Source organism: Centropristis striata, chromosome 8 (assembly GCF_030273125.1).
Source record: "Centropristis striata isolate RG_2023a ecotype Rhode Island chromosome 8, C.striata_1.0, whole genome shotgun sequence".
In the NCBI taxonomy this organism is placed as follows: Eukaryota; Metazoa; Chordata; class Actinopteri; order Perciformes; family Serranidae; genus Centropristis; species Centropristis striata.
This window is the reverse complement of record NC_081524.1, coordinates 36348937-36370456: the sequence shown is the minus strand read 5'-3', so window position 1 is coordinate 36370456 and position 21520 is coordinate 36348937. Positions and strand designations below refer to the sequence as shown.

Sequence of the window (21520 nt, the reverse complement as noted above, 5' to 3'; positions counted from 1 at the left end):
TCACACAAAGCAATCATAGTGTTATATGCTTTTTTGGTATGCAAGAATAAAAAAAAGAATAAAAGTTAAAACAAAACCAAAACAACAACAAACAAACCAACAAAAAACAAAACAAACAACAACACAGCAGCATCTTAAAACATAAATAATCTGGCTTTTTTAAGTTTCTTTTGGAGTAATGGCTTCTTCCTGGCAGAGTGGCCTTTCAGTCCATGTCTCAGGACTCGTTTCACTGTTGATAATGACACACTTTTACCAGCTTCAGCCAGCATCTTCACAAGGTCTTTTGCTTTTGTTCGTGGGTTGATATGCACATTTTGGACCAAAGCATGTTCATCTCTGGGACACAGAGCCCGTCTCCTTCCTGAGCGGTATGATGGCTGGACATTCCCATGGTGTTTATACTTGGGTACAATTATTTGAACAGATGAATGTGGAACCTTCAGGCATCTGGAGGTGGCACCCAAGGATGAACCAGACTTGTGCAAGTCCACAATTATCTCCCTGATATCTTGGTTGATTTCTTTTGACTTTCCCATGATGTTACACAAAGAAGCAGTGTGTTTCAGGTGAGCCTTAAAATACATCCACAGGTGTGTCTCCAGTTAACTCTAATGTTGTCAATAAACCTATCAGAAGCTTCCAAAGACATGACAGCATCATCTGGGCTTTCCCAAATTGTTTCAAGGCATAATAATGTTAGTGTATGTAAACTTCTGACTTTGAAGAAAGTAATAAAAAATTGTCTAAAAAAATCCTTCTCTTATTATTCTGGCATTTAGCAAATAGAAATAATTTTGGTAATCCTAACGGACCTAAAACAGGAAAAGTGAGGGAAAAAAGCATATGTGTCTTTTTATATAGTGTGTGTAAACTTCTGGTTTCAACCGTACATGTCTACATTGTACCATCATCACATGCACCAAAGCTTCCTTATACTAAACATCAGACTTGGCTGTATATTGCATCCACTTTTGTAAACACAGAAATGTTAAAGGAACCTCCAAACTCCCGGTCATGGGCGTCGGTTTCTCCAGTTTTATTCAGTTCAGCATTTGTGATCATTTCCTTTGTTTTGTGTTGTTTTGATCATGGATTATTTTTGTGTTCCTTTTGAATGATTTCTACTCAGGGAGAATCATGTGATCTGTTTGGTTTTATTTTCCACTGTTTATCATTTCAATAATTTTACCCCATTTTGTGTTTGTTCTGTTTTGTCCGTTTCTGTTATCATCCCTCGCACACATCCAGTTGTCCAATGGTTTTGACCACTACAGTCCGGCCAATTCCCCCTACGTGCATAGCAACGGGGGGAGTTTGGGCTCTGGGTCAGGCACTGCCTTTCCCTTCTACCCTCCTTCCTCCTCATCCTACACCACCTCCTCCTGCCCCACCCGTTCATGGTCACGTCCTGCCTCAGCCTTGCTGCCAGACCAATCTCAAAACTGCATATTGGGCTCCCCCATGGTGCCTTCATCACGAGTCCCCAGCTGGAAGGTTTGTTCATCACCTCGGCCGCAATGATCAACTTATTCCTGCCCTCCTTTGTTCAACATTCAAGCCATGTTCATTTGTTACTGTTGTTTACCAGTTTGTTTTTTCATATTTTAGTTAAATGTGCAGCTGAAAATAAGGGGGAATGGTTGTTAGGTGCTCTTCAAAAGCACTCCAGAGAAATGTTAAGGTTAAGGTAACTTTATTTGTACCCGAGGGTACACTGCAAAAAAAGAAAAGTTGGGTGAACTCAAAATTTCAAGGCAACAAACTTCGATAAAATTTTAAGTTGGACAATTAAACTAAATATTTTAAGTTTTGTTTTTTCAGTTTGCTCTGGCACGATTGTAATGCCACTATGAAATGTCAGCTAATGTTGCGACCACAATTTTGAGTTAGCATTGATACGCTAATGGCTACTCTTGTAGCTGTAACAAGCAGCGCCGCTAGCATCAGTTAGCCGCTAGCATCAGTTAGCTGCTAGCATCAGTTAGCCGCTAGCATCAGTTAGCCGCTAGCTTTCGCTAATGACCAAATTTCACAACAAAGAAATAAGAGTTAGCAGAACTATTGTCCCTTGTTTTGAACCCCAACTTAAAGATATAAGTAACAACAACTCACAAACTTGTTTTTGAGCAGACAGCTGGCTTCCTTTGTTGTGCTAACTTACATTATTGCCCTAAATGTCAGTAATTTATATTTCTAAGTTTTACCAAATTAAATCACTGTTTTAGGCCAAAAAATACAAGTTGGCTTTTTTTGCAGTGTAGATTTGGTTGCAGTTAAAAAGAATTGGCTGCTTACACACACACGCAGACAACATTGACAACATCGACAGACAGTGACATAAAAGTGACAACAGTGCTCCAGACATGGGAACATGGATTAAAAGCATATAAAAAAGGTATTACTATCAAAAGATAAATTGATTGATTGATTGATTGATTGATTGATTGATTGAAAAGATAAATAAATACTGAATACAAGCCATCATGGCAGATACAAAAAACAAGGTCAGAATAAATAAATAAATAAATAAATAGATGAAGAAGGCTGTACAGTCCATAGGTTAATAAGTTAGTGTGTAGCTTAATTAATTACTTCCTATTTAACGTTTTGACAGCTGAGGGAACAAAACTGCCTCTGTATCTCTTTGTTTTACAGGCAGGCATTTAGTACCTACGGCCTGATGGGAGAAATTTAAATTCACCATATAGTGGGTGACATATCAGCCGTGAATACCAACGTGTCTTTCTTTACAGGATTGGGCTAAACCAGGCCCTTATGACCAGCCCATGGTCAACACACTGAGGAGGAAGAAAGACAAGGAGACCCCGGCCATAGTCGACACTAATGGTAGTGTGAATAATGATAGCAACCCCGCCTCCATCTCCACCTCAGCACCAGCTCCAGCTGCACTACAAACATCTGCATCAGTGGAGGAGAAGAGCAGAAGTGTGTCTACACCTCTCAAGGTCAGGTTTTGTTTCCGTCTCATGCAAACATAGCCTGCCTTCATTAACCCATTGAAGCCTGGAAAGTAGATACATTGTTTTGTAGTATTTGTATAAGCTCTCAAATACTTTTTGAATTTCATTTCTATCTGCTACAGAGGCTGAAAAATCTATTATTTAGTAGAAGCGTTGACACTTCTGTTGAATTTCCAGAAAAACTTCAGGTTTTAGGGGCTTATTTTAAAATCGCCCAGAGGTTTTACAGGCGTTTTAGGCCAATCTCACTTTTAACCAGGCATTCATTTTTGTTTTCTTAGCATATATGCACTTTTGTGTTGTGCTTCCACATTTACCTTGTTAGCCTTTCACAGATATATCAGTATCTATTAGTGTTGGCATATATGTTGTTGGATATGCAATGATCATCCTCTATGATCCTCATAGGAAAGGTCTATTTTAATTTCAGCTCAAAGAATCACAATATTGGTCTTAATCTGTGAATTTTTAGCCTTATAATCAGCCTCAGGATGCCACCTCGGTCAGGCTGTCCTTTCTACCCTCCATTTAAACTCTAGAACCAAATGGAGTATCTGATAGTGTTAATAAGTCACTGTTCATAATTGCTTGTGTTTGCTGTTGCCCCCCGGATTGTCTCCATTAGTTGACGATTCATCAGGTTTATATTTTGCTGGATTATGTTGTTAGATGCAAAGAAACTACATAAAAGTCTGTTTCGTCTTTCTGCTTGAAAACATTTCGACTTTGCTACAGCTGGTGGACAAACATATCAGAAATGTTCAGCCATTAATTTACTTCGTAACTGTGCCAATAGTGAACAAAGCACATTATCATAGGTCAGTCTACTGTGGTGCTTACGTTTCAGCCGACCTCACATTCAACTTTCCAGCAGGCTGATGTTTTTGCAGTCATGGCATTTAGACCACATGAATCAGCCTCCCACCACTAATCTCCCCATTTAATGACTTTCATGAGTTGTACCTAATGATTTTAATGACTTTAATGAATTGTGTCTGGCTATATCCAAACATTGAGACTTTCAGACCTAACCTAATGTTTTTTCTTTCATTGGATGATTGCTACAGGCTGGTGATATTGAAGCCCATGAGGAACTGGCTTTGGCCTTATCCAGAGGTCTGGAGCTGGACACCCAGAGGTCCAGCAGGGACTCCATCCAGTGTTCCAGCGGCTACAGCACACAGACCAACACACCCTGCTGCTCTGAAGACACAATACCTTCACAAGGTACACTACCGGTCAAAAGTTTTAGAACACCCCAATTTTTCCAGTTTTTTATTGAAATTCAAGCAGTTCAAGTCCAATGAACAGCTTGAAAGGGTACGAAGGTAAGTGGTGAACTGCCAGAGGTAAATAAAAAATGGTAAGGTTAACCAAAACTAAAAATAATGTACATTTCAGAATTATACAAGTAGGCCTTTTTCAGGGAACAAGAAGTGGGTTAACAACTTAACTCTATGGAGTCTTGGGCTATTTTGTCATTTTTTAAATTCTTTTCATGTCTTTGTAAGTCATTTTGTGTCTTTTTTGTCATTTTGTGTCTTTTTTTGGTAATTTTGTGTTTTTTTTTAGTCCTTTAGTCCAACATAAAATGTGATTTTGAATCTTTTTTTTTTACTTTCAAAACACTATCATGCTCAATAAAGAATTTTAAATGTTGCAAATGTGCATTCATTTCAGAGTACACTGAGACATTAAACTGCATCATTTTCAATTAAATTCTGGAAAAGTTGGTGTGTTCTAACACTTTTGACCAGTAGTGTAGTTCTCTTGAATCTACAACTGATAGTCACCAGTTTTTAACTTTAACACGGCTAAACTATTTCTGTTTTACTATGTTAAATTGTATCAGCTCTTGGTTAACTTCTCTTTGTGTCGTTTCTAGTATCAGACTACGACTATTTCTCAATGGCTGGAGATCAGGAGCCTGAGCAGCAGCACTCTGACTTTGACAAGTCCTCCACCATCCCGAGAAACAGTGACATCAGTCAGTCCTACAGACTCATGTTCCAGAGCAAACGGCCGGCCTCCACAGCCGGCCTGCCCAGCACACAGACTCCTTACCATGGGCAGGGGGCCTACACCACCGGGCCCTATCCCCCAACACCCATCCACACTGGAGCCTATCCTCCTACCCCTTCAGGTGCAGATTAGTACACCTAAATCTCTCCATATTAACTTTGTTTGTGTTGTTAAGGCATAAAAATACCTTATTACATTTACATTTAGTCATTTAGCAGACGCTTTTATCCAAAGCGACTTACAGGAAGAGTAAAAGCAAACAATCAAGGTATATTGCGATAATAATTAGTGCATCAATAAGTGCTAGTGACAATTCTTTGAGGAGTAGAATTATCGTGTGGTGTGATGCTCTCTGAAGAGCTGGGTCTTCAGGAGTTTTGAATTATTAGTTGTAAAATGCATTTTGCTAATTCAGATTCAGATTTTACTTTATTAATCCCACAATGGGGAAATTTCTTTGTTACAGCCGCAAAATTTCACACAATTTTTTAAGATAAGATAAAAAAAAACAATCTAAGAAAAGACATTTAACAATATACAAAATATACAATAATAATATACTATATACAATTTAGTGCAAATTAAGTGGAGAATGTGCAGATTATATGCAAAAATGTTCTTAAATGATCCAATCCAATCCACTTTATTTATATAGCACACTTTTAGCAAACACAAGGTTTCCAAAGTGCTGCACAAACAATAAATACATAACACAATACAAAGAGATATTTGTTTTTTGTTAAATTCTCATTTGTGTCTTTCAGGTCAGGGATTTTATTCTGGATCCAGCTCCCATAACACCTCTGGCTCCTATTCTTCAGGCCATGGTCCAGTCATCGTCACCCCGGGGGTTGCCACAATCCGCCGCACCCCCTCTTCAAAGCCCTCAGCCCGCCGGTCAGCCTCGGTCGGAGGCACGGGCCCCATCCCAATCCGTACGCCTGTCATCCCAGTGAAGATCCCCACGGTGCCCGACATGCCCGGAGCAGTTAACGGGAGCAGGAGCGCAGAGGACATGGGAGGAGGACGAGGAGAAGAAAGCCCAGATTCTCCGACATTTGCAGGAGGGGAGGATGCCGGCACGCTGCCCGTGATGTCCTGGAGCGGTCAGGCTACGACCAATCCTCCCACTGTAGCCCAGCCAAACCAGCAGCACCTTCAGAGTGAGGAAGGAGGTGCAGAGGAGGCAGGAGAAGAGTTAGAAGGCAACATGCTGGTGGCTATCCGCAAGGGGGTCAAACTGAAGAGAACCCTCACAAACGACCGGTCTGCACCGCGCATCGCCTGATGACATCACATCAGGAACATGAGGTCGTGTCAAAGAAGTGAAGCTCTCCCTTCATTGTGTTTGTAAATGAGGTCAAAAGCTTTAGAAAAAAAATTGCTAATAGAAGCGCAATGTACAGAATCAAAAGGCTTCTTGCGCTAGTATGAGAAATGCTTTACATCTGCTCCACATGTAACATTTCTCATTCTGTAAATTGTCACCTGTGAAGTCATCTGTAATTATTCAATATAGAAAATATTTACAGTAGATATGCTATTGTTCAGGTTCACATTTTCTGATTTGGCTTATGACGCCTCAGAAATTATGAAAGCCAGGTTTGTTAAAATATTGGTTTGGACCTTAAGTGGATCACAGGCCCACTTGTGGTAGATCTGTGTAAGGACAGGGGTCATTTCTTACAAAGGTCCTCGAGGAAAGGTTTTTGAGCCTAAGCACTAAAATGTTTTTGCAAATCCAAACCCACAGCTGTGAAATGACAGTGTAAAACAAGAGGTTTTTGTTAATAAATCACAAGACGAGGTGAGAGTCGGTTCATAGTATGTTCATTTCTTTAAGAGGACTGTAAAGACATATTTTACACACATGCATCCAGTATTGTTCCTGAATCAGAGGGTTGGACAAGGACAATGTGTCTGCCTCTTCTCAGTGTAAAAAGACACTGTGTATAAAATGTGTAAACTCATCGTGAGTGCATTATATCACCGGGGGACTAATAAGCATCTGCAGAGTGACTTTGCAGAAGGAGCACAATAACTACTGCAAGTACTCCGCAGCATCAAGAGAGCAATATCCAGACACACTAGAGACTAGTCGGCTTTGTTTGCACCATTTGGCATCTCCTGAACTGCATCGACCGCTTATTTGGAGGGACACCAAAGCTGTCATCCAATCACAGCTCAGATACTTCACTGCTTGAGATGTCCACAGAGCCAACATGAACAGGAGTATGTTCTGTGCATAAAGCTTCCTCACTAGCTAACGGCATGGTGTTGCAGCCTGAGTTTCATTCAAGTCCGAGTTGTGAGACACTCCCTTGTGACTGAAGCGTCTCATGGTTGATGCCAGCTGGTGACAATAACCAATACTACAAGTTACGTCCTGTTTTAGTTGTGTTAGTATTTACATGATTTGTAAATAATTTTGCATGTCTCTTGCTGAGGAGTGTGTCTGGTTTTTCTTGTGCTCCACGTTGCCACAATCAGTTTCACATCTTAAAAACGGGATGTTTATTGATTTCACATAATATTCATCACGCCCTATTACCTTTGCATATGTTTATTTTCCATACTTTTTTTCCCCAGTATGATTTAATCATTTAATCTGCAACATCTACATGCTGAGCTTTGTAGAACTCCTCAGTGGTCTGTGTTTATATATATCAGCCCTTATATATTAGCCCCTTCTTTCTTTGTAGCATTTATTAGCCACACTGCAACCTGCTGCGCAATGATTGCTCATAACGTTACTAATAAATGTCAGAGTACACATGTGCCATGTCAAAACTCAAATTTATATATATTATTAAACATTTTATAGAGGTTAATGAGGACAACTATTTTTTTATGTTTTGAAAGTTATGAGTAGAAAACTAACTGGTAATGCCATACTGGTTAAATGTTCTATCTGCTTGCTGTTATCTTGAACTCTTTGTTGTCTTCTTTGATACACATGTAGTGTGCATGCTTATGTCCTTTTTTGATTAATTAGGTTTTTACATTTGTCATCTCTAATGCTGGTGTTTTTGTTATTTTTGCATTAGCATCAAGGTTGACAAGTCAAATGTGTACAGAATTTGTTACCCTAACAAAAATATGAAATCACTTCAAAATCCATTCACACACACTTTACAATCTTCAGTTTTTATGGACAATAAGATGTTTTGGAGAGGTGTTTCCTCTGACTGCAGCATTGCAAAAGGCTGAAACCGATTAGTATCCCTGAGTCATTGTCTGTTTTAATTTCCATTTCAGTTCAAGCACTGTGAGACCATGGCTACTACAAGATGTATCAAGGTGTAAATGTTGTTTAGCTGTTCAGGTTAGTCCACAAACTCACACATTTTTAATTTATTTTCTTCTTATCAGTCTTTAAATCTTTTTTTCTCAACTTATTTTTATATAAAGTATCAGATTAATATAGTTGTTTCCTCTATCCTGTCCATGCATGTGCTATCTGATGATGTGTTTTTCATCAGTATAATGTTCATGACCGTCAAGTCCCATATTTCATACACATGCATAATTGCACTGCATTTTAATAATCTCATAAACGCTGGCTACGATGGAAGGAAAAGGAGCGACATCAAAGTCTGTTCCTTTGACTCCCAGAAGTCAGAAATGTGTTTAAAAACTGGTTAACAACTTCTGGTTTTATAATAGAAAAGCTTGCATCAGTATTATGGGTTCGGATTTTAGGGGAAAATGGTATTTGCACAATGCAGAGCTGAGTTAAATATCAGTCAAGCGATGCATTTTCTTCAGAATTGGTTTGCCTGAATCATCATTTTATCATTTGTAGAGATAAATTGTTTTGTGTTTAACACATATTTTGGACGACTGACCTGAAAGTGGACTGATGACAGTCCTGATATTGAAGTTTGCCGGAAAAATGGTGACATGCAAACATTTAACTGTTCTCTGAGGATGATTTAAATTTGACTGTACCCGGGTTGTTCACAAATGGCTTCAGGTAAAATGTTATTAAACCATATTTTATTCAGTTTGAACAAATGGCCGGCTGCCCACAATGCCTGATCTCTGACCTGAGTTTTCCAAAGACATCCAAGCATGAACATCCACTTGTTTCAATATTTTTCAGACATCTGATGTATAGAAAGGTACAATAGAACCCATCATGTGAACAGGGAGATGCACCACAGACCACTTGCATACAAAACACCCTGTACTGGTTGAGTTCAACAGATCAAATATAATATCACTGCTTCGATGTTTCTGGAAACTCTGCATTCAGTTCTTGTGTATGATGTTAATATTTTGTTTGTTTTTATTGGCCGTCCACCTGTCTAAATCTTATATTATCAACCTGTAATTTCCATATTTAAATTGCTAGCATAAATATATATTATAACAGAGTTGCCAGATGCCATTATATCCTATGAATAAGAAGTTTAGAGTTTGTGAGGGTTTGAAAGTACCGTTAAACCTGGTTTCTAGTTTAGTTTTTAGCTTAATATTCCCCCCCGAGGAGAGTTGACCTCTCTGTCCGTCCCTGTACAGTTCAGCAGGCTACGATACAGTTTGTTTCAGGAAGTAAAAGGTTGTTATTTTTTGTGTAATGACCGCTTTAGCAATACAATAAAACTATACATTTTGCTTTGGCTCGCTGACTTCTTAAATGTGCATGTGTGAAACCTCTGTGTATCAAGATCAGTTGACACATATCTCTCTTTTCTTAATGAACTTTTAGGTGAAAAGCTGACAAAACAATCTCTCTTTAACCCTTTATCAGGCAAAGAACTATATTTGGTAACTTCAGGTAACATTTCGAGAAAAAAGTTGCAAATTTACTAGATTAAAGTGGTAAATCTACAAGAAAAAAAGTCTCTTTTCAACCCTAGAGAATATTGGAGGATATTACATACTGCCAGAATGTGTAAAAAACACATACGAAAATAATATTTTTTACTTTAAATCTCTCCACTTTAAATCTCTTAAATCTGCAACTTTTTTTCTTGTAGATTTGCCACTTTAATCTAGTAAATTTGCAACTTTTTTTCTCAAAATATTTCCTGAAGTTACCAAATATAGTTCTTTGCCTGATAAGGGGTTAATGCCCATTTAGTATCCCCTTGCTGGCATGGGAATGTAGATATTGTGTTAGTTTGTTTTTTGCATATTGATGACTAATGTAGTAACTGCTCAATGTGCTTTGTCTTCATTTTATTGCTTGTGACAAAGCCTTTACACAAACCCAGAGTATAAAATGGCCATCATTTGGGATATTAGGTGGGACGTTCAGGTTCAAAAGTAACTGTAGGATAACATTGATTCACTGCCTCCCATCAGCATGTAAACACATGTTGTACCTCGTTTTGTCCACCAGGGGGCGCTCTTGATTGAGCTTCTGTTACCACCCAACCCTGGTTTATAGCTTCTACTCAGATAATGCATCCGTAGAGGCCTGGAAACACTTGTCAAATCAATAAAAGTACAGCCAAAACAATGAATCCTATCACACCGGGTACTTTGAAATAAATCATGAACGAACAAATCATTAAATTATGAGTAAAACACCGCTTTTTTCCTGAACTTGGCTAAAAAGTCTTCCTCCTCCACACAAATAACTTCCACATGGTGTCATATTTTCTTGGGGTGTGGACTGTAGTCTGGATGAATAGCTGATATGCATAACAGCAGAGGGAGGGATGTGCACACACCCAACAGAAACACACTCCTACTAATCCTGCAAGACACCAATCTGTACTGTAATACTTTACTGTATGGACACTTTTTTTTTCCAATTTCTCCAAACATTTTTATTTTATTTCCACCAGCCTAAATATCGCTATGGCAGACACGTACTGTACTGTAGAATGAATACAACTGACTGTTATATTGTCCCTAATGGACGTACGTCTGGCGGTGCCGTCAGAGTTACGCACGGAGGAAAGCAGCGCTGCTATTGGAAAGTATTTTCAGGCTTGCTGGCCGCTGACGTGCCCTCCCATCCGCCTCACACCATCCTGCCAGCCAGAGGTTACACCAGTCGGGATTACGCTCGCAAATATGTGATTTTGAACAAATCCTACAGCCAGTTAGGTGTTTGAGGTTTACGCGCGGCTATCTGCAGAATCTCACCGCCTGGAGATCAGAAACGTGTGCGTCCGAGCTGCTTCTGGATCTTCAAGGTTTCCTGTGGAGGTTGTTGGACGGGACAGCGGAGCATCGACAGAGGTGCGTCCGATAAGACTAGTTGCAGTTTTCTGGAAAGCTGTCGCATCTTTTCCTACTTTTTGTTCCCCAAAAAGATGCGTTCAATAGCCTCGATTCATTATGTTCTAAAATAATATGTGATTGTTATGATCAGGCCCGTGTTTTGCCCTTAAATAACCCGAGCTGCCTCCACAGTGAGGATGTGAAGGCTGCGATCGTTGCAGCGATTATTTCAAATTATGGCAAATGTATTTCATGTCATGTGTTTTGGATGATTGTTTTGTCCTGCGCTGTTCTCCGCCAGGTTCGCATTGCTCTACTCCCATCCCAGCGATGCTGCCTTGTCTGCGGAGAGTCCTGCGGCCCGCCCTCTCTCTGAGAGCCGGGACTGGGTTGGCCACAGCCGGACTGAGCAGCCACCAAGCGCCCGCCGTAGCGCGGTTCGCCTCGGAGCCTCCTCTCTCCATGCTGGTGCAGCGGTGTAACCTGGGCACGCACCCGATGAAGGAGCCCATGGAGCCGCTCAACTCGCCCCGGGGAGCCAAGGAGTTTATTTACACTCTTCATCCGTCTGAGAGAACCTGTCTGCTGCGAGAACTGCACAGGTTCGAGTCCATAGCCATAGCTCAAGGTAGGTCATGTGATACAGTAGCCCGTACTGCACGAACTATATTTACTTATTACGAATACTTTATTTTTTTTTGGATAGGGACAGTGCACATTAATGAACATCGATAAACATCTTTGTAAATATGCCGGATTATAGCAAGGCTGCTAGTTTGCATCCCTAAAAAATAAAAAATAAATACAAATACAAAAGACAGCAAGTACATAGGTAAGATACAAATAGAGGAGACAACACACACACAACACAACACAACACATACCAGACACAGACAGGATATAACTATGCAATAAAAAGTAATGTTCAAGTCCAGTTAGTGGTCACACTCTTGATGTGATTTGAGCCATTGTTTCAGATTTCCTTTAAAAGAAGAGTAAGTGGGACATTCCCTTATTGTGGAGGGAAGTGGCACACAGCAGGGAAATCGCTTGAAATGCAGCCATACAGAAATGAGTGATCTGTACAATATAGGACAGCATCTCCTATTCTTTATCATTCATAATTGATAATAATAGGAAGACTCATCGTGGGGTGCTGGCCGACTGAGATCTATTTTTTACCACTGGATACTACATGTCATGACAAGCAGTTAACTCTGAGGTTAGATATTCACCCATCACTGTAATCACCACTGACAGAAGCGGCAATCAGGGGACAGACTGTAGTATGATGAAGCAATCTGTAGTGAGGTTAGAAGTTTAATGTTTCACACGCCTTTGATTTTCTTCTCCTGGTTGGTAATGGAAGTGTAAAAAAGTTAGAGGACTCTGGTTAAAGCCCAGTTTTTCTCAAACGTCATACCATAGTTCTTTGCCAAAGCACGGCTAATCCCTGTGTGCTGTTATGCAGCTGACCCTGATCTCTGACCTCTGACCTCTGACCTCCCAGAGAGAAAAGAGAATCTATTGTCAGGATCAATACAGCATGTCACCATTACTGTAACTCTTAGACACCAATTCTGCCCTACAAAGCAAAAAGGCAGTAACTGCATTTTTGGTCAAAAATGAGTTATTATAATTTTCATGACTTTCAAGGCATCCTTTGTTATGTGACAAAACATCTTATCTCAAATGTGTGTCGTTTTGGAGAAAAATGGTAGTCGTTTGTACACTTTAAAGTCATTTTTCTCAGTTCTGCACTCTGCGTAGTTGCCTTTTTTGCTTTGTAGGGCAGTATTGCACAAATCACTAGCACAGTATTTCAGTGGGGAGTAGACTCCCTCAGTACCTAAGTGTTTAGTTAAATACAAAATCAGATTAATTCCGGCAGTAAGGTATTAGTTTGGGTTGATGTAATATAAGAATTGAGTTATAAGATTAAAGGAGGAGCACGCTGGACGTCCGTTAGACACAGAGAAGAAGAAGGAAGTGGGTCGATCAATACGGAGACAGGAGAGGATAAAAGGAAGGGAGCAAGGGAAGACATGAGTGATGATTGAGATGTTCTGCAGTGCATAAGGCTCTTTTTCTCTTTGGGAGAAGCTGCTCTGAGCTCCTGTCACCCCCTTTTGTTCCCTCTCTGCAACCTTAAAAATAGATCCTCATAATTTTGTCTAAATGGCGATGTATTTCCTCTCTGCCACATTGTTACATATTGGATTTGAATGAACAATACGACTCTATGGCTATTGAAATATGTGCATTTGGGAATCAATGCTCTGTCCCCTGTGTTAGTGATATTGATAAAAAAAGAAGAAAGAATCCATTGCAGTGAGTGAGAGAATTGTGCCGCTTTTTTCTGCAGGGTTGCAGGGAAGAAAGTACAGTTTTCAGAGTAGCCTTGTTTACTGTAGTGTCTCATGATGGACCGATGATTCCCTGCAGGGGAGCTTCAGATATCTCGTGACTCAGAAGATTTGAAGTCAGAATAATCCCTAAATCCTCCCAATTCTTCCGAACCAACAATGTGATGCTACTGCTCTTATTATCTGTGTGCTCCTTTCTGTTAGCACTAAACAAACGGACTCTTGAACTCAATGCACTTTACACCAGGCTCCTTTAAAGCATATAGCATCAGGCCGCTGAATGTTGAACATACATGTGTGGACGGTGTCTACTCATAGGATCTGTATCTGTAATTAGCAGCAATATGTGCAAATCACAGTAAAACATATGCATGCCTCTGACATTGTGGCTCAAGAAGCTTAATATGTAGATTCGGTTTAACATTTAAGATTTTAGTTGTTCTGCTTTTCACTTTTTAACCTCCCCAGAGGAGGAAAAACACAAATGTTGCATCATTGTTTCTGCAAGTGTTGCAGTTCACTTTCTATACAATTCTGCATCAAAAACGTAAATATAACTGGGTAAGAAAAGTATGCTGCTGTCAGTTACAGTATGGGGGATGGTATTCATTTTTTACATGTAGAGCTGCATCGGATTAGTTAGTTGTTTTTATTGTTATGTAATTTCTCTTGCAAAACTGGTAGAAATTGCTGTTTTAAATCTCTTAAATGTGATAGATTTCTTGCGGTTCTCTGTTTTATACACATATTAAACTGAAAATCTAATATGTAACACATTTACAGACATCACCTTGGACTTTTGTCACTATTTTCTGATTTGTATCTTATTTTTCTCATTCATTTAATACACTGTAAACAATTGTCTTGTAAATTAACAGTAAAATACTGGCAGCAGGGTTGCCAGTATTCTACTGTTAATTTTACAGTTCCTCTACAGTTATCTACTTTACAGTACATTACTGTGATAAAACCACATACTGAATCACAGTAAAATCCTGCATTTCATTGATTTCTACAGTAGACTAAAACACAGTATAGAGCTGAAGCTAGTTGAAATATTGTTGCAGTATACAATGCAGTCATTTTTTGTAAATAGAGCATATTACTGTCTGAAAGCCAATTATTATGAATTAAGCGCTGTCTTCACTGTAACCTTAGTCATTTTAATAAACCATATACTGAATGAGTTAGTGAGTAAAATACAGCCATTAAAATGTGGACAAGAAGAGACTTATATTTTATGGGAAACGACAAGCTACCTACAAATATTGCCCAGAATGCATTGTTTTCTACAGTATAATACCTTTTTAATGGAAAACAGTATGTTACTGTCACAATTTGCCTGTTTTCTTACAGCAATTTGTTACAGTGTACCAAATGAATAGTCAGAAAGAATAATAAGAAAGTAAGATGCATTATTCATCAATCATTAGTTGCAGCCCTAATTGATCTCTATGAACACTTAAACAGGCCAGTGATGCTTCTGCTGACTGACAGCAGCTCTAGTGGTTATAGTAGTAATCTTGGCAGTGATACTAATGCTAAAAGTTGTGATTACAGAGATGGCAGTGAAGACATTGGCAATGACAGTGTTATCTAACAGATAAACAGTGCTGTTTAAATTGACAAAACCAACACTTATTGTTCAGCGATCACACCATAAGTTATAATTATTGCACAATGAGATTAGACTTGATTCTAATTTAATTCTTTCCCTCACTGCACAGGATATTAGCTTGTTTGGAAGAAAAGAAAACATGTCTATCATCTGATTTGAAATACCTCTCTCTTCTTCATTCCCACTCAGCATCCAGACTCTGGGGAAGTAACAGAGAGAATAGTAGAAGCTGGCCGACGCCTCATTACGAGGCGTTTCAATAAGATTCTCCATGCTCGGCGCTCCTAATAGTACATCATTATTTTCCTGTCGGATGTGGGTGATTGCATCCTAACCGCATGCTGAGAGCCGTCCCTGTGTAATATCAACACTGAGCAAACAGTGCTAAATCCCTCATGAGCCTCATAGTGCTGGGTTTTATGTCACACACTGAGGCTGCGAAAAACAAACAACCACACTAGTTTTTGACCACTGTCACATGCTCAAGTTGCACTAAGTGACTAGAAAACCACCATGTAGACCAGGGATGGGCAACTTAAATGCTTGAGGGGGCCACAATTTTTCATGGACACTACCGCAGGGCCACATATAGGACCGTGCATTTAACCAGATATGATGAAACTGCAATTTTAAATATGTTTACAGTTTAGTAGCTTATACAAATGCATGTATAACAGTATAAATAGGAAAACAAAAGGTTTGAAGCAAATAAAAAATAACCACTTACTGTGATTTTTTTTTCAGTGCAAGAACAGCAGACCAACATTAATTGCAAGAAGTAATTTTGTGCATTTTACACTGCACTTTTTTTTTTTATAATTCAAAGTTTTTATTATCTTTTCATTTTTACAACATACAAACAAACATCAAACAAACCAGACATGATGGAGGTCATAAAAAAAAAATAATAATAAAAATAACAATAATACAATAATGATAGTAAATAAATAAAATACAAAATCTGAAAATAAATTAACTAAAAACAAGACAGGCAAGTGAGCAGGCAAGGCAGGCAAATCAACAAATCTGCCTACCAAAACTATCCCATTTTCTTTTATCATATCATTTTCACAATTTAATCTCCCCAACTTTACACTGCACTTTTAAGATTTCATGCTCAAATGCATGTAGTTGTACTGAGGGCCACTTTACGTGAGGGTGCGGGCCGTATGTGGCCCCCGGGCCTCCAGTTGCCCATCCCTGATGTAGACCATTAAAATCTTTCACACATAGTGTGGCAGGAAAATTGTGAGATGTTACGACATTTTGAGCTGGATTTAGTACTTCCATCCTGGTCTGTTAAATGGACCAGAGGGCTTTAAATGGATAGACATCAGCGGGTTAATTCACAACCTTTTTTTACGATTCAAAGAATTCGGAAGCCTAGATAAGAGAAGAAATGTGTGATAATGCACTGAGGTGACTGTGCACAGAGGACAGTTTCTGGGTGATGGGGCCGGCCTGACTGGGGCTCGCTGACATCCTCACCTTCACGCTATAAACACCCTCAGGGATATTCTTACATACTGTATGTGCAGGGCTGCAGAGTAGCTGAATCAGTGATTGCTGGTCCGGTTCACAGCTTCTTTCTCTTACTTGGCAGCTGAGGGATTGATTTTTTTTTTTTTTTTAGACCTATCAGCATCAATCATCTCTCTGTCCAGAGGCTGCAGGACATGTGAAGCAGAGCCCTTATTTTGCCGATGTTTTTATGCAGGATGGCTGAATGGTGAGGGAGGCTGGCTGTCTGTCTGTGGTTGACATGTCTTTGTACTGGACAGTCCTCAGGGTTAATGGAGTCTGATGCAGTATGTGCACAGTGGTTGTTTTTTCTCTCAATTTTAAAAGTTTAAAAAGTTTTAGACAGTTCTAGCAATTTAGGGGCAGCAGGTAACAGCTATCCTCCCAAGGACTGGATGGATTTTTTTAATAGAGGCAAGAGAAAGGGTTAGGAAGTAAGGATATAAAAATATGAAAATGCCTGAGTATCGTTATATATTGTGTTTTGCAGTACTATACTGCAAAAAAGCCGACTTGTATTTTTTGCCTAAAACAGTGATTTAAGTTGGTAAAACTTGGACATATAAATTACTGACATTTAGGGCAATAATGTAAGCTAGCACAACAAAGCCAGTTGTCTGCTCAAAAACAAGTTGGTGAGTTGTTGTTACTTATATCTTTAAGTTGGGGTTCACAACAAGGGACAATAGTTCTGCTAACTCTTATTTCTTTGTTGTGAAATTCGGTCATTAGCGAAAGCTAGCGGCTAACTGATGCTAGCAGCTAACTGATGCTAGCGGCTAACTGATGCTAGCGGTGCTTGTTACAGCTACAAGAGTAGCCATTAGCGTATCAATGCTAACTCAAAATTGTGGTCACAACATTAGCTGACATTTCATAGCAGCGTTACAATCGTGCCAGAGAAATTCAGAGTTGAGCAAACTCAAAAACAAAACTTAAAATATTTAGTTTAATTGTCCAACTTAAAATTTTATCGAAGTTTGTTGCCTTGAAATTTTGAGTTCACAGCAAGGTTATAGTTAACAAAAACAAAATAACGAAAAACTAGAATTGAAAAAACATTTTTGTTAACTAAAATAAAAATAAAAACGACAGGTTTTATAAAAACTATAACTAACTGAAACTGTATTGTGTGCTTACAAAACTAACTAAGCGAACTAAAATTATACTGAAAATGTACTTTGTTTTCGTCTTTGTCAACTTTTTTCATACATAAACCTTTTTGGTTGATATGAAATCTATTTCATCTATCTGGTTTTATGACTTAATAAACTTTATGGGGGCTGAGATGGATAATAAAAGGAAAAAAAGGAAAAATTGTGATTTTTTTTAATCTGACAAAAACTAAAACTAATAAAAACTAAACTAGTACTAAGCATTTTCAAAAACTAAACTAAAATTAGCAAATTCACTCTAAAAACGAACTGAATTGGTAAACAAATAATCATCACAAAATTAAAACTAAAACTAATGAAAAATCCAAAACTATTATAACCTTGGTTCTCAGAGAAGAAATAGGAGAGAAGGGTAAGTTTAAAGAAAGCAAGTAAGTTGTATTTAATGAGAATATCAATACCAATTTTATTCTTATTTTATTTTTTTAGTTTGATTCAAGCCAGAAAGAAGAAAAACTGAGTTAATAATATTGAAGAAAAGTTTGAACAAACTTTAAACTTGTCTTTGTTTAAAGTATGAACATAGACAAGTTCTTCAAGACGAATGAATTGAATTAAGACCCTTCAGGAACATTTAGTAATTTGCTTTAATGTTCATAAGATTAAAACTTACCCCAGCTGCGAAACCTTTCACATTTGTGACCTGCAGCACTGTTAAAATGTGGATATCGATGACTTATTGTCATATTTGAGATCTCAGTAATTACACTGTCAGAGAACAGTTTGGTTCATATTTCACCGTCTCTTTCATGGCAAAGAAGTATAAATATTTTAAATAACTAATACTGGGACTGAGATATTCATTTCAAACTAAAAGATGATTCATTATTCAGTTAGGAGAGATTAGATAACGCTCTAGTGATTGTTTAAACTTCATTGTGAGGGTTTATAATGAGAGAGGATGTAGGAAATAAAACAGACTCACTGTAGTTATAAGGATATTTATTCAGATTAATCAATAATAAACTTAAATTTCAGCAAACTATGTGAAAATTTGTGCAGAGGACACCTATGCTGGCTAAAAAGTGTTAAAAATAAGGGTTTCTTTTGAATCTATATTCCCAGGAGTACGCTGCAAAAAAGCTGACTTGTATTTTTTGGCCTAAAACAGTGATTTAATTTGGTAAAACTTGGAAATATAAATTATTGACATTTAGGGCAATAATGTAAGTTAGCACAACAAAGGAAGCCAGTTGTCTGCTCAAAAACAAGTTGGTGAGTTGTTGTTGCTAGGCCTGGGACGATAACAAATTTTGCTGGACGATATATTGTCCCACAAATCATTGCCGATAAACGATATTACTGTCAACATGATAATATATCATAGCCTAATAATGCACACCCTTTCAAATACAATACACTTTTATTTCTCAGTGTTTTTTACCATTGTAACTGTAATTTTAAGAACGTTTAAATACCCTAAATAAATAAAACAAAACATTTTTTTTTTTTTTTTTAAAAGGGCAGCATTTATTTTGCGATGTAGCAAACTCCACTTTCTGTGAGTGCACAGCGTTTATATTTACTTTGTCGACCAGTGTTGACTGTCGGGACGAAGGCTCTGCATCTCCAGGTGCAGTTTTTTTCCCCAGCTGGGAAAACTGGGTCGGGTGGTTCTGCTTTAGATGGGCATGCAAGTTTGTTGTGGTGGCTTTTTTTGTTGCCACCACTTTTGAACAAATTGGGCATACAGGCTGGTCCGTGTGTTGATGGGCTCACCTTTTTCATTCGGTTTGAAACTGACATATTCCCACACCGGGGCTGTGGCATTTGGCTTTGCAATCATCTTTTTTCCTGGCGTTGCTCCGCACGAGGCTCACCTGCTGCACTCTGTGTGTAGCCAATGCTAGCGGCCCAGCCTTCCCCACAGAGACAAAGAGACTGGATGACTGACAGGAGGGTTCACTCCGCTCATTCTGCTATGGAACAAAAGAGATCCAGCACAGAGTGAACCCTCTTGTCATCCAGCCTGCTTGGAGGCAACAGACGAGGGAAACAAACACGCATGCGCATGGCGATATATCGAGGCCGGCAAAATTATTGAGTTCATTTAATTTATCGTGCGATTAATTGATTTATTGATTATCGGCCCAGGCCTAGTTGTTACTTATATCTTTAAGTTGGGGTTCACAACAAGGGACAATAGTTCTGCTAACTCTTATCTCTTTGCTGTGAAATTCGGTCATTAGCGAAAGCTAGCGGCTAACTGATGCTAGCGGCTAACTGATGCTAGCGGCGCTGCTTGTTACAGCTATAAGAGTAGCCATTAGCGTATCAATGCTAACTCAAAATTGTGGTCACAACATTAGCTGACATTTTATAACGGCGTTACAATCGTGCCAGAGAAATTCAGTTGAGCAAACTCAAAAACAAAACTTAAAATATTTAGTTTAATTGTCCAACTTAAAATTTTATCGAAGTTTGTTGCCTTGAAATTTTGAGTTCACCCAACTTTTCTTTTTTTGCAGTGTGAGTGCTGATCTATACCCTTTTAATGTGGAAATAAGGAAACCTATTCCTCACTCTTAGACAGGGAGAATATATCTGCATATTAAGTAGAGAAATTAAGCAAATATTTGGAGGAGCAGGGAAGGAGAAATGCAGCAGATTCATGAATGAATAAGCAACCAGAGATCCTTCTCTTCCATCTGCTCCTCTGTGATCATCACTTACTGAGTGACATCCACTACTCTAACACGGCTTCCCTGCAGGCCTGCCCGTGAAGAAGAAAACGTGAGAGGAGACGAAATTGAAGCAATTTCCCTTCATGGCTCAGAGGATGGAGGAGCAGTGTATGGGGGAAGTTAATTGGAGATGCAAAAGCGGAGAAAGAGCGGCAAGAGGAAGGAGGATGTCTTATGACTTTACTCTGTTTTTCACCTCAGTGACCCTCGAGGCTGCAGTATAAGATCTTGGGGGCATGAACGAGCCTTCTCTCCATTTCATTTCCTTCAAACAACCAATCTTAAGTTTCCTGTAAAGTTTCAAAATATTCGTCCTCATCCGTTCTTGAGCCGTGAGCAGATTCAGCAGCTATAGTGAATCCAGGATCAAAGCTTTCGTCTTCAGGTTTGTCTATGTGGAAGGCGGGCCTGATATTTCTATTCTCCCTGCATTGATTTCGCAGAGCCTTGTGATATTATTATTCCATATTTTATGTTGAAAGGGGAAGCCATATCCTCTCCCACCGCCTTTCAGATTATAGCCTTATTGCCTTTAGTGGCAGACAAAGGAGTGCACCTTTCATTCCTCCATCCTGCCCCAGCTCATACTGTCTTATTGTCATGCTAATTCACACACTGCTGCATAATGGTGTGGTGACATTTTACCTGCTGTGACCCGAACACAGGTGACAAAAAGTAGAAGCATCAGCACTGCTGAACATTTTCAGGTAGTTTTTTTAATGATGCTTTTGTGTTGCTTCACATTATTTGACAGCACAAGTGATTCTCGCTGAATTAGTTGAGCTAATGTTGCTGTACCATTTGTTTGGGAATTTGTGTACAGAAAACACCATTCATCACACAGACTGTAACACTGTGTGCACTAGATGTATTTATTGAGTGCAGTTTGCTGCCAAATGCAGAGCTGCAGCCATTTACAACTAATCAGTCTCACAGTGCCGAAGAGAATTCACAGTGTTTATTCACT

General features: G+C 38.9%; 2 protein-coding genes across 2 annotated transcripts in view; both read left to right on the top strand.

The window, feature by feature from the left end:
- The window catches only part of LOC131976080 (protein MTSS 1-like), a 66376-nt gene extending 57240 nt beyond the window's left edge, over window positions 1-9136 (top strand). Inside the window, exons 14-18 of the mRNA XM_059338975.1 lie at window positions 1252-1497; window positions 2757-2969; window positions 4052-4211; window positions 4870-5128; window positions 5766-9136. Coding sequence (XP_059194958.1) covers window positions 1252-1497; window positions 2757-2969; window positions 4052-4211; window positions 4870-5128; window positions 5766-6294 — 1407 coding nt within the window. The 3' untranslated portion in view covers window positions 6295-9136. The remainder of the gene's footprint in view (window positions 1-1251; window positions 1498-2756; window positions 2970-4051; window positions 4212-4869; window positions 5129-5765) is intronic.
- A 1673-nt stretch (window positions 9137-10809) lies between these two features.
- The window catches only part of LOC131976078 (transmembrane protein 65-like), a 61179-nt gene continuing 50468 nt past the window's right edge, over window positions 10810-21520 (top strand). The window contains exons 1-2 of the mRNA XM_059338974.1: window positions 10810-11207; window positions 11491-11817. Of these exons, the coding sequence (XP_059194957.1) occupies window positions 11520-11817 (298 nt within the window). The 5' untranslated portion in view covers window positions 10810-11207; window positions 11491-11519. The remainder of the gene's footprint in view (window positions 11208-11490; window positions 11818-21520) is intronic.